Raw genomic sequence first — 17,943 nt, forward strand, 5'->3', positions numbered from 1 at the left:
CCACTCCCGAAGCCTAACACTCCGCCGGGAAGAACACCCAAAAACAAATTAAACCCGCTGCCATTAATCTTCGGAGCTGCAGCCAATGCCAGAGACCGAGACTCCCTTGGTGGCAGATCAGCTCAGAGCTCAGAGCTCAGTCTGAGGCTCAGTTTCACTCCCAGTCAGAGTCGCAGTCCCCGTTCCGTGGCACATCCACATCCACAGCCACATAATCAAGGTGAGATGCATTTCAACATGTCTCATAAATTCGAACGGATTGAGCGCGAGACAATCCTGTCCAGGCGTCTTTCGGGGAGACTGCTGCGTTGCCTGGCATTTGCATAAAGCTCCCTTACCCATACATACATACACACACACACACACACACACACTTATATGAACGGCATACGGGTATGGCTGTAGTGTGTGTGTGTGTATCGCTCGAAAGAGGTTCATAAATTTGGCAAATTTGACAATTATGCGCATTAATAATAAATAAAATTGACAATAATTGAATTTGAATAATTTGATTTTGCATATGCGGAGGGAATGAGAGACAGACTCGAGACTGGGGCTACACATATGGCTAATCTGCATATAAGGCGGTTGTTGCCTCCGACAGCTTCAGTTTTTTCTTTTTCCGAGTTTCGACTTTTTTTCTGTGGGTAGGCGTGAAAACATGTGTTGGCTTTTTGGCTTTCGGTGGTTGCCTGGCTTGGAATTTTAATAAACTTTTTTTTGCTGAAAAGTAAGCCTATTGAATGAATGGAACAGCTCCAGCTCCGGCTCCGGCTCCAACTCCAGCCATTGGCAGCAGCCTGAGAACCAAAGTCCCCGAGTCCCAGATCCAACGGGTCCAAGGCTGCTTCTGCTGCCTCTCATGATCCAAGCGAACCGCAAAAATCCGTACGAAAATAATGAGGCATGAACATGTTGCAGCATCCAGCAGCAGCAGCTATGCTTTTTTGTTTTGTTTGCAACATTATTATTATTTTTATTATTATTTTCATTTTTTTTTTTTCATTTTTTGCCCGGTTGTTTGCCGGCCAAAACAATGCAACAAGCCGACAATGATGATGCCCCGTTGGCCGTGGCTGGTTGCTGGTTTCGCCTGGTTTGCCGGGGCTCAAAATATTGCAGCGGATCACACAAATCCTCCATAAAAAGCCTCTCCATATGTACACGTACATATCGGAGTGGGACGGCGGGGCACAGGACGGGGCACAGGACGGGGGGACGGGGGCAAAGCCAAAAGCCAAAGCGGCTTTTGTGTTAATACTTCAAACTGTTTTTTGTGTGCTGTGCAGCACTCCACCTCCACCGCTCCCTCTGTCTTCTCTCCTCTCTCTCTCTGGGAAGAAGCCCCGCAAAAAAAAAAAATGGCCACAAAAATTGCTATTGACTTTGGAGTTTGGCTCTGGCTATGGCTCTGGCTCTGGGCCTGCTCTGTACCCGGCCATATGTCCGAGGCTGAGGTTGTTGTTGTTCTTATTGACTTGTTGCCGTTTTATGGCGTTGCGCGATTGGGTGATCCATCATCATTCTGTGGCCTCTGATAATTTGCAGTTTATTCATCCTAGTTTTTGAGTTTTTTTGGGATTCGCACATGAAAACTGAGCGGGAAAATTGGCCCAGACTGGAGGGAAAATCTCGTGCCCAGGGCTCTTAAAATGTAGCCAATAGATCATGTCAATTGGAGCCCCGATCAAAGCAGAGTTCAGCGCGTGGAACATTATTCAATGTTTAATTAAGTCGTATCGAGAGCTTTATTAATTGCCCGATCATTTGTGCACTCGTGTCTCGCCGTATAATTGTCACTGCTGATCCCGACTAAAGTTAGATTAATCGCAGATCTTTATCACTGTAGAGATTCAATAAAGCCACAAATGCAGGCACATAAATCATGGCCAGGCAGCGGCCAGCGGGCGGCTCTGGTGGCTAATAAGCGCGCCAACACCTTTGGAGGTCTCACTTTGGAACCCGGCTCGAGTGTTTGCTGTTCAGTCAGCCACCCACTTGACAATCACCCGAGATGTTGTTGCTGGTGTTGGCTGATGATGATGACGCCCTTTTCTTAGCTTTTGTGAGCCATGTGTGTGGCTGCTGCCTCTGCCTCTGCTGAAGTGCTCAAGTTGGAGGCTCAGCTCAAGCGCAGCTTCTTTGCCTACACTTGAAGAGCACACAGCCAGAGCCTCGGGCCTGAAGTGTTTGCTGAGCTGCAGCTGAAGCTGAAGCCGGGGCTCGCCTCTTGTGACAAAACGTTGCCCCAACACGGCTTTGCTTGGCTGCTGGCCTGGAGTGGCCACCCAAGGCGTTTCTGGCTGATTTCTTTTGACATGTTTTGAATTCAATTACCAAACCCGAAGGCACACACACAAGTCGCAATCTGCACGTAGCACGTAGCAGATAGCAGATAGACAATTGCTGTTGTTCCTGGCTGCTGCTTTCGCTGCTGTTTATTATCATTTAAAGCAGAACTCAATTAGTTGTTGGCCAGGCCGAAGCACTCGACTCACACACATACACACACACAGGGGCCGGTCCATGTCGATGAGCCTAAGCAGACTTCCGCCATGTTCTCTGGGGCCGACCCGGTTCGGTGCGTTCCTATTGGAAAATGATTGACAGACGATTGGCATGGATTTGTATAAACAAATGCCGGGGCCCCCTGAAAGACGCGCCAGGCGCAAAAACAGTTTGAAATGGGGAAAACTCACACTCGCCACGAAAATGGAAAGTTTTCTTTGGACGAGTGGCAAGTGCGGGGCTAGGGAAGGGGGCAGGAGAGCATTTGGCGTTTTTCATTTTGTGAGGAAAAGTTTATTTAAAAACTAATTGAAAACTGCTCGGAATCCACCCTCTCCCCCTTCCCCCTCTCGAGCCCCACAGTCAAGTAGTTTGGAAATATTTTGCCAGGCCAAAAGAGTGGGAGTCGCTCTTCCTTCGATTTCATTCTGTTTTTCACTGGCGGTCTCTGGCTCTTTCCCTCTGTTTGTTTCTTGTACATTGGAAAAGCAATTTGTTTGTTTTTGCTGTCCGGAAAGTGCATTTTGTTATTGAATTTTATGCAGAATCCATAGATATTTATTTCTACAATTTCTCGAATTATTCCGAGAGAAATTCATACAAAAAGCAAACATTTTGGGACCTAATTGAAGGCTAAAGGATCTGTACAGAAATCTTAATCAATCGTGGGACCTTCTCCAAGCATTTGGTTTGGGTTTTGTCAGCTTTACTCTATAATTGCATTCCCTGGAAGAAGGAGAGGGGTGGTGGTGGTGGTGGGGGGGCAAGGAAAAGCCAGCAGGAAACTAAAAATGTTTTGTATGTCAGTATAAAGGAAAAATCGCAAAATTTACTGCAAATTGGAATTTTGCGCAATTGTAGAAGGCAGCAACAAAAAAGCAAAAAAAAATAGCAGGAAAAAAAGGAAAACGAAGTACAGAAAACAAACATGAAAATGTGGCAAGCAGAGCATAGTCCACCAACAACTGTGGAAACTATTCTATTTTTTTTTTGGTTCTGGAGGTTTCTTGCAACAATACCGACACACACACACAGGCACACATGTCTGTCTGTTTGTCTGTCTGTATGCTTCTGAAATGGCGTCTTTGGTGCCTGCATCCTTCGTCCTTTAAGCCAATAATAAATAAAAATGCTTGCCACAAGAGCGAACCACCACCCGCCGCCCACGACAGAAATGGCAACGAAAATTGCGACGGCATCAAATTTATTTCCCCCTTCCCCGCCACCCAACCTCCACCCCAAAAAAAAAAAACAGCAGCAGCAACAACTTATTGGGAATTGAGGGGCAGCAGAAGCCGGTCGATGTGGAGCTGGAGTCGGAGCTGGGCCCCCATAAAGTCGACAAAGTTATAGTGGAAATTAATTAAGTTTTGCGCTGCGCTTAACAATTCAATTAAAAGAAAAATGCAAGCGGCTTTATCGTCTCGGTCTCGGTCTCGCCCGTACAGCGCCGTACAGCGAAAAGCACTTTGGAAAGCTTCAAACCCCGAATCCCGAGGCACTTGGCGGCGGCCCCAGATACGCACCGATCCGATCCTCTGCCAACTGGGGACTGGGCACCGGGCACCGTCCTAATCTTCCTGTTACACGAGTGCCCCGCTCAAGTGGCACAAGTGCTTTTGCACATCGTTATTATAACAATAATAAGCAGCAGTCTTGGGGCTGGGATGCGAAGATCCGAAGATGCGGCTCTTGCCAAAGATTAATTGTGTTTGGGTCTGGAAATGGAAATGGAAATGGGAGCACACACCAAACCGAAATCCAACACACACACACACAGAAATTACTTTGAGAAGAGACGAAAGACGAGAGGCGGTGGATCGAGAGTCGTCGGCGTAAAGTGCAATCCACTTGAAGGAATTTACATATCACCAGCAGATACCAGTCCCAACCCATGCCCATGCCCATCTTCAGTCGTCTCGTAGCAGCCCCAACTCCATCTGCAACTCCATCTCCTGACCATGTTGCAGGCAAATGCATTAATCAATTTCATGTTTTCTTAAGCGCGCGCCCGTCGCGATTTGAGTGCCACAGTCCGTGGCCTCCTCTGGCCCCAGCCTCCGGAGCCTCCGCTTTCCGTACGAGTGGAATAATCAATTTCGAGGATCATAAACAACTTTTAATGAAGTTGTTAAGTGCCAGCAGCTAGCAGCTAGCAGCATTTGCTCAATGCGTTGTTGGCCCGGCTAAAGTGCAGCTCAGAGAGCGAAAGAGCGAGGCTTCGATAAGCCCAAGAAGAGCGGGCGCACTCTCCTCGTAATGGACTCCTCCGCACACTCAGGGCTCAGGGCTCAGATTCGGTTGGTCATTCCAGCTCCCATCTCATTGGGGCGACGCATTTCCATAATTGCTAAATTATGCAACCCAGAGAGCGTCGCGGAGCGGAGCGGAGCGGGCGAGGCGCTAGAAAGGGTCCAACAAGTGATTGTTTTGGGAACTTCTTTTGTTCTTTTTTTTTTTTTTTTGAAGTTTTTGGTAAATTAATTTTACAACTTTTTAATGCAATGCGCCTTTTTTTGTGCTTCTCTTTGGGCTCCTCTCGGAGGGTTTTTCCGGTGTGGGGTTAGTGGCTCTGTTGGGGTCAAAATATGAGTGGGAGCCAGAGGAGGGTATCCACTGTTCTGCTCTTTCTCAGGCGCGTATGATGTTCTTCTGGCTTATGTTTTTTGTATTTGGTATGCCCACCACCATCAGCTTTTGTTTTATGGTATGTTTAGAAAATCAAGCACACCTCTCTGTCCCGAACGAATGAGCGAACGTCTCCATCGGCGACTAAATTAATCAAAACCAACTTCCGGTTTACGCAAAATGGCGTGAAGTCTGCCACCATGTCCGTCTGTGTCCGTGTCTGTGTCGGTCCGATTGTGCATGTATGTGTGTGTGTGTGTTTGGCTACTGTGCATATACGATTTTCCCTGCGAGTGTGAAAATTAATGAATGAGTTAACTGAAAAATTAATGAAAACCAGCCAGAGTGAAGGTGGAGCGAAAGCAAATGCCAAAGGTGTTGTGCAAAAGATAAAGCATGGAAAATTTATGAACCACTCAAGGAACAAAGACCTGAACCGAACCGATCTGAGGAGGAGGTGGCAGTGGTGGTGGTGGTGGCAGTGGTAGGCCTCATGGCTACTGCCAAGTTAGACATTCATAGGCGACGCAGCGCACCATGTTTGGTGTTGGGAAATATTTGTTTTGGCCCGAAATCTGATGATCACGATGATGGTGATGGTGATGATGATGGGGTGGAATGCAGAGCAAGGGTATGCCGAGGAGCGTGAAATTATGCAATGCTCTGATTAGGGGTGGGAGCGGAGCGGAGTGGAGTGGAGTCTCTGGTTTATTTTGTTTGCATTTGCGCAGCGATTTGGGCTTCCTGTTTGAGGGGCTACCATTTGAGTTACTTAAGTGTAACTAAAACTTTAGGTAAACACACAAATAACATACTTAATATTAAACAAAAATATACAAAATCCAAAGAGATCTAGTGCTGATGATGATGATGAGAGGGAAAACAAAGCCCGAAAGCGGAAACGCTCTGTCTGTGTGGGTGTGGGTGTGAGAAGGGAAAGGGATTTGGCCATGGCAAACAAAAGCCAAAAGATAAAAGCCTGGAAAATTTAAATTAACCAAAAATTATGCACGAACATTACCAAAAGAGGCAGAAACAGAGACAGAGACAGAGCCAAAGCAGCTCCCAACAGCCAACAGCCAACAGTCGACCCCTGACAAATATTAATTTTGTTTCTAAACAAGACCAAGTCGGAGGCAAAAGCAAAGCCAGAGAGCCGGAGAGAGATCCAGTCCGGTGACCTGCAGTGTCTTGAACGGCAGCCACAAACAATGTCATCCATATGATTATCGTTATGGCTAGTAAAGTAATTTTATGCCTACTTGACAAACAGCCATAAACCAGCAGAGCAAACACCAGAGACACCAGAGACACGTCTCCTCCCCCTCCCTTGGATGCATGGATGCTGTGGGGCAGAGTGTGGAGTAGGGACAACATTGACATAGGCATTGAACGCATAGAACACATAGAACGTAGAACAGAACCCAAGCGAGCAGTGTACTCATCTTTCTTGAAACTTATTTTCCTTTTTCCAGGTGATGCCAGCAACGCCAGCATAGGAAGTGGCGAGGGCACCGGCGAGGAGGACGACGACTCGAGCGGCAAAAAGAACCAAAAGAAACGTGGCATTTTCCCAAAAGTAGCAACCAACATATTGAGAGCGTGGCTGTTTCAGCATTTAACGGTGAGTCCAAACTATAGCCATAGCCATAGCCCCCCCCAGATTCCGGCCAATGGGGCGCACACACGTCAGAGATGTTATCGGGATCTCCACGGGAATCTCTGACTGGCTGGGGCCTAGGCCTAGGCCCACCCTCAGCCCCAGCCCCAACCCCAGTCCCAGCGACTGCTGCTTCAACTGATAAGAGGAGGGAGCACCAGTGCCCACTTTGTAGTTAGTGGGTATTTTTTTCGTGGCGTGGCAGGTTGATAAGATTACCTTACCTCATGGGCTGGCTCCCTCCCAATGAATGGCCTGCGTCAATGGGGTGGGCCTGGGAGCTGCACGGGCGATGATGTAAACGATAGCAGGCGAGGCGAGGCGCCATTGGAACCTTGATTATATGGCCATTAGGGTGGCAAATGCAAACAAGATTGTGGGGCACGGGCAACCACTTGGCAAACCTCAACTGCGTGACTCAATCGAAGTCCTTATCCGCAGTCCATTCACTCTAAGACCCAAGCATCCCATTTACGACATCCCAATGCGAGAATACCCTTTGAAAGGCAGCTTCTTTGCTCGGTCATCGCGTCCAATTAGATTTCCATTTGGGGCCATCAAAGAGCTTGGCTAAACGGCCTCGGCCTCGGCCTGAATGCGGCAGTAAAAACAAATTGCCAAAACGGAGGCAAAAACTATTCAAACTGCAGTTCAAAGTTGCCTTCAGATCTGGCCAGCGGAAGTCCAGTCCAACGGATGTGTAATACAAATAAACAGATTTGTTATGCGCCACTTTATGTTAAGCAGAAGGATGCCGGTATCCTTTGAGGGGACCAACCAAAAAAAAGGATGTCCGAATGGCAAAGGTAGACGAAGGGTTGATCTGACCGAAAAAAGGCAAAACAAAACTATAAGATTTTATGCTCGCCGGTCAAGGAAGTTCAAACTACGTTCTTTTGGCCATTTGACCATTAGCTGGGGTACTCTTTTTTGCCGTATCTGCGGCTGCGACTGCTGTCTGCTGGCTGCGTATGTAAAATGATAAAAATCTTAATGGAATTTTGTAAATGTGTGGCCAAAGCTAACGACCAGCAGCAGCAGCAGCGCTGACCATCACCCAGACCCTGTCCAGACTCTGGGCAGAAGAGGGCGATAAGCAAGCAAATCGGAAATTAAAGTTGAGGCCAGGACCAGGACCAAGACCAGGACCAATCCAAGTTAGCACAGTTTAAAATGGTGGCACCCAGCCACCCTCTGGGAAAGGAAAACAACGGAAGCGGCATTAGCCCAACCACCCACACCCACACCCACCCCACGGCTGACATTGATGAATTGCCGTTTAAATCGGCGCATCACTCATGTTTGCCCGGCGGCAGCGTCTCGACTTTCCACAGCCACAGCCTCAGCCTCGGGCCGAGGCCGGGCGGCAGGCGGCAGGAGGCAGGCGGCGCTTGCATATCCTTGACTGATTCCGTTTGTCCCCGGCTTAATGCCATTAACAGTTTTTCAAACGCATTAGGGAAATTGTTTTCTTTCGTTTTTGTGCCGGTTTTTCGACATATCCCATGCGTTGGAAACTTTAATTTCGTATTCAAAGACTTCGATTTGAGATAATGCAATGTTTGGCAGCTTGATTTATCACCATCTTATAGTATTGGGGGGAGGGGGGTGGCAAAGGGGAAAGCAGTGCCATTCAATTGAAATAATTAACAAGTGTATTGCGACGGCGGCCATGACGGATATGTGTCGTCGGCAATGGCGACGATGTCGTTAAGAAACCGAACCCCCCAGTGCCCAGACCCAGTTGCAGGCCCCTAATAAGACCGCAACGACGACGACGACGACGACGACTCCAATGATGGTGCTAATGAAGTGCATGGCATGGCTGTGTGGCAGTGTGGCAGGGAGGGGGCTGCAACTTGGGGCTGGGTTAGCGGCGGCGACTGGCCAACCAAAAAACAAAAGGCAGCCAGACAGCGGCAGCATTGAGGGTAATGCTTGGTTGCTTATTGCTGATTGTTGTTGTTGTTGCAAGTGTTGTTGCCATAATTATGGCAGGCGCGCAAATATTTTGTTTACATTTGGCGCGCATTGCAGACAGCCAACAACAACAGCAACTTGCAACCAAGGCAACGGACGGCAGCAACACCAACGGGCAAACACCACACAGAAAAAAATAAAGAAAGAAAGAAGGAAAAGGAAAAAAAAAGTTTAATTTCGCGTGCTCCGCCTACTCGAACAGCCAGCCACATGTGTCCATGTGCCCATATGCCCCAGGTCCGTTCCCATTCCCGTTTCACATTCTACTGCCCCTGCCCCTGCCCCTGCCCCTGCCGCCGTCCCCGGCCTCTCATGCAATTTTCTTCCGGCCTTCGCCGTTGTCTGGCTCCGTTTTGGGCCTACGTTTTGACGGCAACCGTTGCCGTTGCAACCCCCGAAAAAAGACTGCGCAAAGCGCGAAACGTTAAGCCATGGCAAAATGGCCAAAGGAAGCCATAGTGCGAGATATGAGGTGGTTGAAGGGGGGAGGTAGGGGGCTAGGTAGGTGCAGCAGCGGTGAAAGAGTTGCATTGTTGTCAGCGAGTCATGTTGCAACGGCGCTTAGTGTGTGGCATGTTTATGGCGGCGGTTCAAGTCGAAGTCGCGATGCGCTACGAGCGAAGGAGAAGAGGAGGATTCTGATGAGATTTCTATGAAGTACATACATCCATCAATCAGAGACAGAAAGATGGCAGAGAAGGGTATGAAAATTATGAATATATTTCCCATCTTCAATGGAAATTATCGCTCTGGTTAGATGGGATATGGAATAGTGTTGAAAAGAGCCACATGTTTTGAACAATCCATCAACCCTTTTCTACCCTGGAGCACTTTCCAATTAAAAATGAGAAATAAAAGCAAAACTATCCAAGTCTTGTGTCTCTTGGATGGGAGACCCCCACGTCCACATGAACCTTTGACTGTTCCTTGACCCCTTCTCGGCTCTGGCGGCGGTTCACGACCTGCTGCCAAGCGTAGGGCATCTTCATAACTTAATGCCCCGTTCCTGTGGCTTTTGCAAATTATTATGATTCTTTTCTGCCGCTCTCTCCCTGCCACATGTTGAGGTTGGGGATGTGGACAACATTGCGATTAGTGCTCGGCGACTCTCCCTCTCTCACCCACCTTATCTGTGCCGCTTCTGCCCCGCGCCCCTGGGGCACACAGAGTGCAAGAGTGGAAGAGAAACACTCATTTGGCTTTGTTTAGACATGCAGTGCAACGGAAAAAATCTTCATAATGGCCAACAGGCGGAGGCCGTCGCCTTCTTCGTTGTGGCAATGCAATTTTCACGTTGCGCCGCCAACGCCGTCGTTGCAATTTGCTGTTGTTGTTGTTGCTTGTTTCACAAATGGCGTCGCATTTGGCGTTGTTAATGGCGTCGGCATCGCTGGTCTGGTCTGGTTCTGGCTCTGGCTCTGGCTCTGGCTCTATGGCTCTGTGGCTGTACGTGTGTGCATTACCGAGCCGGGGCCAGCCTCGACTTCTTGGGCTTGTTGTGCCATGTGTCACAGCGCTGCAGTCATGTTGACATCATTGGGCCCAGGCCCAGGCCCAGGCCGAGGCCCAATGAAGAGGGGGAGCCTCTGTGTCTCTGCCACAATCCCAGTCCCTCTGCCTGCCACTTGTCAGCAGGGGGAAAGGAGTCTCTCTCTCTCTGCCTCTCTCTCTGTGCGATGATTGTTTTAAATTCATTTGCCAAGTTTAAATAAACACACAACAAAGTGAAAATATGTTGGAAAAAGTGGAGCGAGTTAAGTTGCCACATAGACACAGAGACAGCAGCAAGGCACAAGGCAGCCAGGCAGCCAGGCAGCAAGACAGCAGAAATCAGTGGCAGAGACGAGGAGAGGGCGGCGGCTAGGGACTGCGACTGGGACTGGGGAATGGGGGCTGGGGCGACATGGCAAAAGCAACTTAAAGGCGTGACAGTAATTAATTATTTTGTCGTATGGTAAATTAATAAACCAAATGGACTTTGTTTCTACTTGACATGTTATGCACTCGCCGGTCTACAGTGTACAGCCCGTGTACGAGCATCTGTGCTTGTGGTTGTGTGCTTTGTGTGTGTGCGTGTGTGCGAAATGCATAATTGCTTTCATTAGTCTAATTGGTGCAACAAAGTGCAGCTGAAAGAAAAACGCTTAAAGAGACGACGATTCAGGGGAAAAAGTGCTCTAAGCCCTGGGGATATCCGTAGGCGTGGAATTGAAAGGTTTTGTAAATGAAATGCATACTATTCTGAAGCAGGAAGAGAGGCGGGCAAAGTCAATGAACTTGTTGGCAAATACAGCCAGTGATAAAAGTACATATATCGTATGTAAATGTGGGATAGTTCTGGAGACAAACTGTCGTGATTATTAAGCCATCTGAAAACGTGTACTGGCTGCTCTTTCCGCTCAAAACCACAACGATCTCAGCCTGCATTTGGCCCTGTCACTGGCAGCTGTCTTGGCTTTTGTTGTCCGCAATATCAAATCAATAACCAGGCCGCTCCGGCACCTCCCTGGAGCCATCTCTGCAAATAGATGTGCGCCACAAAGTATGCTATAAATTCCGTTTTAATTTACCTGCATGTAATTTATGCCTTCTGACTTCTTAGACATTTTACGGTTATACACCACATATACAAGTATGTGGGTGGAGTGGAGTATAGCCAAATGCACCAGCAGCAACAGCAGGAGGAGGTGGAGGAGGTGGAACATTGCCATTGGCATGTCCATTGTATTTACATGGCTTCTACGTTTATTTGTCAATACGCAAATTTCATATAGTTTTGGTATTTGCTGTTGGCCAGAGTCAGAGTGCGGGCGTGGCAGAGGGAGCGATGGGGTATGGCCTCGACCTGGCCAAGACAGCAAACAAATATTGCTGCCGGGGCAGGACACAAGACAACGCAACGCAACACGAACAAGAGAAGCAGCAGCAGCAGTGGCAGGAGCAACAAGACAACACGTAAAATTTATTAAACACAAACAATAAGGCAAATGCATTTAAGGAGCTCCCAAACAGGCCAAGCCTTTGGAGGTGTGGAGGAGTGTGTGGTCAGGGCAGGACTACAACGGCTACTAAATTGCATTACAGACAGGCAGGACATGCAGGCACACAGTGACACACAGATACACACAGACAGACAGTTAGACAGACAGACGAAGACAGGCGACACAGACACAGAGATAGACACAGAGACAGAGGCAGAGAGAGACAAGGATGTGCAGCGTTGCACATTTCGATTGGAATTGCTGGCTACGACTCTCCTCTCCACTGGCCATCGAATACATGCCACATGCAATCCTTATATAACCCCCAAAACATGAGACGACAGTTCATATATTTTCGTGGGGGGAGGGGGTAGGGCGAGCGCAAGACATAAAACCGTAAATTTCCAAACAATTTCTTAGCTCCGCTCCCAAGCAAATTGCATTGGCAGACAACCCTCTCGGATAGGGCTCTATAGAATCACAATTATCGTCGGAGCACTCCACTCCAGTCGTCAGTGACGAGTGCCAAAAGCTGAAGCGACGCCCACAGCTGCCGGAAACGTTGCGGCAATCAAGGGTTAATACAAAGGCCAGAGCCGGAGCCAGAGCCAGAGCCAGAGGCAGGACCTCAGACAGGAGTCGCAGTCGGAGTCGGAGCACGCGCAAAGCGATGCCCCGATTCGAGGGCGAAACAAAGCCAAACCGTTTGACAGCAACTTCCGCCAGAGATCCTTAGAAATTTTGACAGCCAGCCAGGTGCCGGTGCCTGCGTTCAAGAACCCCTCGCCGAAACAATCATTAGTACAGTGAAAATGTGTGTTGCGATCGGAATCGTTGAATGGGAATCGTTGAGTCAACAGAAAGTGCACAGCCAACAACTAAGCAAATAAAACAAATTGTAATAAGCGCCAGCCCCCGGGACAAACGATTAGATTAGCTGCTCCCTAGCTCCATAGCTCCACAGCTCCACAGCAAGAGAGAGGGAAGCACTTTCACTCGGGCTCTGTGTTCGGTTTGTTTGCACACTGACGCCACTGTGTCGGCGGGTCGACTGCAAGATTTATGGGGAAGTAGCCCCTGTCATAGACCCAGTCCCAAGCAGTCCCAAGCAGTCCTCCCCATGGCCTTTGTTTGCCCATTTGGCGCTAGACAAGCGCACGCACTGTGCAGCCCGGCCAGCGGCAGCGGCAGCAAATTGAGGACATTTTGAGTGGCACTGCTGATAAGGAGTGCACTCTCGTCTGATAAAAAAAAACAACAGCCGAAAAATACACTCTCTTGTGCAGCATTTCAAGTGCAGAGGCGGTCCCAAGCCCTGGTCCCGGGGTGACAGGTTCCCATTTCGGTTTTATGGTGGCTGTTTGCTGGCAATGATTGATCGATTCTCACCCCCCCTCCACCCCTCCCTGCCTGATAGATAGATTGTAAATTTTGGCCTGTAGCAGTTTTTACCCCTCCCCCCAAAACATTCTCCTTATTTGGATTTAGTTATGGATTGTTTATTAAATTGTTTTTCTCTGGTTTTTCCAATTGCAGCATCCCTACCCCTCGGAGGACCAGAAGAAACAATTGGCCCAGGATACAGGCCTAACGATACTGCAAGTGAATAATTGGTAAGTACCAGATACGGATAAGAGATAAAGGAAAAGATGTAGATCAAGATCGAAATGGTGTTATCTGCTTTATTAAGATCATAATAAACAGAGCCATTACTTACCCGCTTTATGCCTGTGAGGCCCGAGGGCTCTGGGATTCAAAGAACACAGTGGTTGAGGCGACAGCCCACGCCACAGAAATAGAGTTGAGAGTGGCAAAGTCAACCTGCCACAGGCCGGAGAGGTGAAAAGAATGTGGCAAACAAAATTATGGGCCTTGTTACCTTTTACAGCAGCCCCATAAGCAACGGAACAGGAGACAGACAGACAGTTGGATAGAAGGAGACTGAAAGCCAAATCCTAGGGAGATCCAGAAGTGCATTAGGCTTGAGGCAGAGACAAAGAAAAAGATATAGAGAGGAGGGCAACTTCATCAAATTTTACACATTATGCGACATGCTGCAGAACTTGACACTCTCTGCCACAGCCAATGCAGAAGACAAGACAGGGCTGGCTGCCTAAGCTGCCTCGTGCAGTTGCAAATACGAAAGAAGTTCTGCCAGATGGAGATGCAGAGATGGGGAGAGCGGCAGGGGGGGAGGGGCTGCCACAGAAAGCTGGAGAGCAAGTTAAAAGCGTTTGCTGAATCTTTTATGCAGCTGGCTTTGGCCGGCTCCGATGTGCCCTGGAATGCTTTTAAGCAGGGACAGGCCATAATAAAATCTAGCGAAAAATGTGTGAGAGCTTTATCCACAGAAAGAGAGAGAGAGGAGGCAGGATCGGGGACTGAATCGAGTTGGGGTTACGCTGGGATACCAGCGTCAGGCAGGCAGGCGGGGAGGCAGGCAGGCGGGCAGGCACTCAGCTCAATTAAATTGAATTTCGCGCTCACTGAAGCACACTGCAAATTAACAAATAGTAGCAAGGACCTGGACAGGACCCTGTCCCGTCCTGTTCCATCCTGTCCTGCCCGTTTCGCTTAGGCACGCAACACTGCGTAGAGAGATGGCTAAAGGGCCGGCGGATGGAGGCAGGAGGATGGAGTGAGGAGGATGGCCCTGGAAAAAAGGAAAAACCTAAGCAGAAAATAGCAAAATAAAATGTTGACACTTTTGGTTATTTATGGGCTAACGGACGACACCTTTGCAGGGGGAGGAGGGGCCAAAGAAGGCTGGCAGGACTCTAATCCTCGGGGGAATAGCCAAGGGCCTTCCTTCTGCGTATCTCCCTCTAAATGTGTATTTATTTTGCGCAATTTGAGGCAAGTCCAGCCACATCGAGGAGGGAGAAACACTGCATAAGAAGCAATTCAAATGACCAGGCAGTGGCAGTGGCAGAGGCAAAGGCAGAGTTGGAGATAGATATGAAGATGGAGGAAAAGTCCATTAACACCCAATAAGATGGCAGACGGCCCAAGGAACTTTGGTAATCGAAAAAGTTTCGCTTTTTTCGCTTTTTTCTCAGTGGCCAAGTTTTAAATATTAACGCTTAGTTACTCCGTACAGCTGCAGAAAGAAAAAGTTATAATTATGGCCTAAGTACATAAATAACTCGGCAAATGTACGCTTACCGAATGTCCTGCAGAGTCCTACCATCATCATTATTATCCAATATTAACTAGAAGTTGGAGACTCTATCTGCAACTGTGTCTGTTTCTGTATCGGGTATCTGTATCTCTTCTTCTCGAACTCTGTTGCAATCAGTCCAATCAACTCCAGCGAGGGCCAGCGGCCAAATCGATTTGCAGCTTACAAGCCCCGCATCGTCTGCTGTTGTTGCTGCATCTTCAGAAAAAAAAAAAAAAAGAAGAGAAGGCAACGGAACTCAATTCCATTTTGTCGTTTTGATAAACGATTTCAGGGCGTTGCAACAATTTCCGCCCTAAAATGAGCAGAGCTCGAACACAGCAGAAATCAACAGCAAATTGAAAAGTCCAAGTCCAAGTCGGAGATGGAGATGGAGAACGAAGAGGATTTCGTTGAAGAGGAGTCATGGAGTGCATTAACCTCCGTTAACTGTTCAACTGTTTGAGCCGCGTTCTTTTCGGCTAATGCGAGTATTTGTATCTGTATCTGCTGCTGGCCTTGTACTCGCCTTGTATCTGTAACCGATGCGTCTTTTTCCGTGTTTTGTTGCTGTTTGCTGGATGGTTTTTTCTTTTCTTTTTTTTTGTGACTGGTACATCGTCAGAGCCAAGTGACTGTCACTCCGGTGGCGGCTTTTTGCTTTAATCATTTTCCTCTTTTTTTTTCTGTGTCGCCGTTGATCCTTCACGCAGTAGCTGGATCAACTGCTTATTATTTCTTATTGCATTTATTAAACGACAATCATAACCAGAGTCGGCATGGCCCATTGATCTGGCTAGCCCATAGCCGAGAGCCGAGAGCCAGAGCCCGGCCTGGTCGTGGCATGGCAGCAAAAAGTGTGACTCTGGCGGAGATTTGGTTTGGTTTATGGCTAAGTTGGGCACATAAAGCAGCCATCCCGGCAAATCCCAGCCAATTCATGCATAATTCATAGGTCCAGCTCCAGCTTTGGGTCTGGCCTCCAACTCCAACCCCGTCTCCGATTCCAATACCGATTCCGACTCTATCTCGTTTTTCGATTTTGGTTTGTGTTTAATTAACGAATAAAGCCACTAAAACGGTCTCGACTTCTCTTCTTGATCTACTTACAGGTTCATCAATGCGCGGCGAAGAATTGTCCAGCCGATGATCGATCAATCCAATCGTGCAGGTAACTATCGCTCTGAACTACTTGATTTTCGATCGAAAAATATCCATAACTATGAAATGGCGCTGATTTAATTAAGAATTAAGAGAGCTGATCCAGTCAGCTCTCCTTCTTTCGCAATCCTTTCGACCGCAATTTCTAATTATGCGCATTTTTTTTGTCTCTCTTCTCTTTCGCCACAACGATACGACGATCACTGATCCACAGTCTATACACCGCATCCAGGTCCCTCCGGCTACGGGCACGACGCCATGGGCTACATGATGGACAGCCAGGCGCATATGATGCATCGTCCGCCCGGCGATCCCGGCTTCCATCAGGGCTATCCGCACTACCCGCCCGCCGAATACTACGGCCAGCACTTGTAATGCAGCGGCCAGCCGACAGGGGCGGTCGGACAGGCAGCGGTCGGACAGGCGGCTGAGCCAATCGCTGGATTCGAGCAGCTGGCCGACAGCGAACAAGCCAAAATCATAGCTTAAATTTACTACTACCCAGCGGAACGGAGCGCGGATCATCATCAGCAGGAGCAGGAGCAGCAGCAACAGGACACATGGAGAGGACCCCGGAATGGAACTGGATCATTCCGATCCCATCCAAAAACCAAGTGGCAATATCAGTCAAGTTATAGGAAAAGCAACAAAATACAAAAAAGCAAAGAACAAGTGTAGTAAAATCTTAAAAAATGATATTCGCTAAGCAGAAAACAGAAGCAGAAACAGAAGCAACACCAGAAGCAACATCAGTAGCAACATCGGAGAAGCAACACCGGAAACCACAATTTTAAAGAAACGAAACTATTTGTGTGTATACCTTAAAAAAACAAATACAAAAACAAAAAACATAAATAACGCAGCAGAAAAGCGAAAAAAACGAAGATATTTATGCATAAACAAAATGGAACGCTTAGCTATAAGTTCAATAAAACAAAATGAAAGCCAGAACCCACACAGATACAGATACAAATACACACAAACACAAACACAGCCACAACAATTTGAAATGCAAATTTTTTTGGTTGAAAAATGCAGATGAAACATTTTTATTAAAGCATGAATTTAGGCGCAAACTGAAACACAGCACACCAGAAATTAAAGCGATTTTGTTGTTTCATTTTGAAATTGAGTAGATTTTAGTTTGAATTTTAGTAAATGCCCCGCCCCGCAACGCCCCGAACAGGCACCAGAACCAGAACCAGCAGCAGACAAAAAGCAGGAGAAATTTTGATCAATTTTTGAATATAAATCATTTGAATGAGCATATAATTTGTGGAATAGTAGGAGAGATTGAGATCGAGAGTGGAGTGGAGAGGAGAGGAGAATTCTTTGCTAGTTTTTAGTTACTTTTTAGTTATGTAACGAGTCAGTTGTCAGTTATATAGCCCCCCCTTTATGCATATGTATATGTACATACAAAAAACAAACCGATAACTAACTATACATATGAGTACATATAGATACGATACACCTAGAACCCTATCTATAGGCGATCCTACGTTTAGACGATTAATTTTAAATAAATTGAATTGTTTTCTAATTTTACGCCTTGCAACACTTAAGTAAAAAACGAATGGAATTTAATTTTTACAAAAAAAAAACAAGAAACAAAAATGAAAGAAACCTTTGATTTGAATGGAATTTGTTTTGAGATCTATTTTCATTGTGTGTGGATTTTGTAGTATTATTTTCCAACTGAAGCACATGGACCGATTCGAGAAATATATACTATATATATGTATGGATTTAACGACTAAATGGCATAGGCATATACATATGTAGCTCTGAATATATGTATACGTAAATATTAATAATAAATTATGCTTACGTTTACACTGTACTTTTATTTATGTATTCTAATT

General features: G+C 47.3%; 1 protein-coding gene across 3 annotated transcripts in view; it reads left to right on the forward strand.

Moving 5' to 3' along the window:
* hth (Meis homeobox homothorax) overlaps positions 1–17,679 on the forward strand; it is a 106,745-nt gene extending 89,066 nt beyond the window's left edge. For 2 of the 3 annotated variants that reach the window (XM_003736317.3, XM_003736316.3), the window contains exons 11-14: positions 6,612–6,760; positions 13,294–13,370; positions 16,030–16,088; positions 16,293–17,679. In XM_003736317.3, coding sequence (XP_003736365.1) covers positions 6,612–6,760; positions 13,294–13,370; positions 16,030–16,088; positions 16,293–16,453 — 446 coding nt within the window. In that variant the 3' untranslated portion in view covers positions 16,454–17,679. The remainder of the gene's footprint in view (positions 1–6,611; positions 6,761–13,293; positions 13,371–16,029; positions 16,089–16,292) is intronic. The other variant, XM_003736321.3, reaches the window with a different exon arrangement.
* Positions 17,680–17,943: the final 264 nt, after the last annotated feature.

The sequence above is a fragment of the Drosophila pseudoobscura genome, chromosome 2, assembly GCF_009870125.1.
Source record: "Drosophila pseudoobscura strain MV-25-SWS-2005 chromosome 2, UCI_Dpse_MV25, whole genome shotgun sequence".
Lineage (NCBI taxonomy): Eukaryota > Metazoa > Arthropoda > Insecta > Diptera > Drosophilidae > Drosophila > Drosophila pseudoobscura.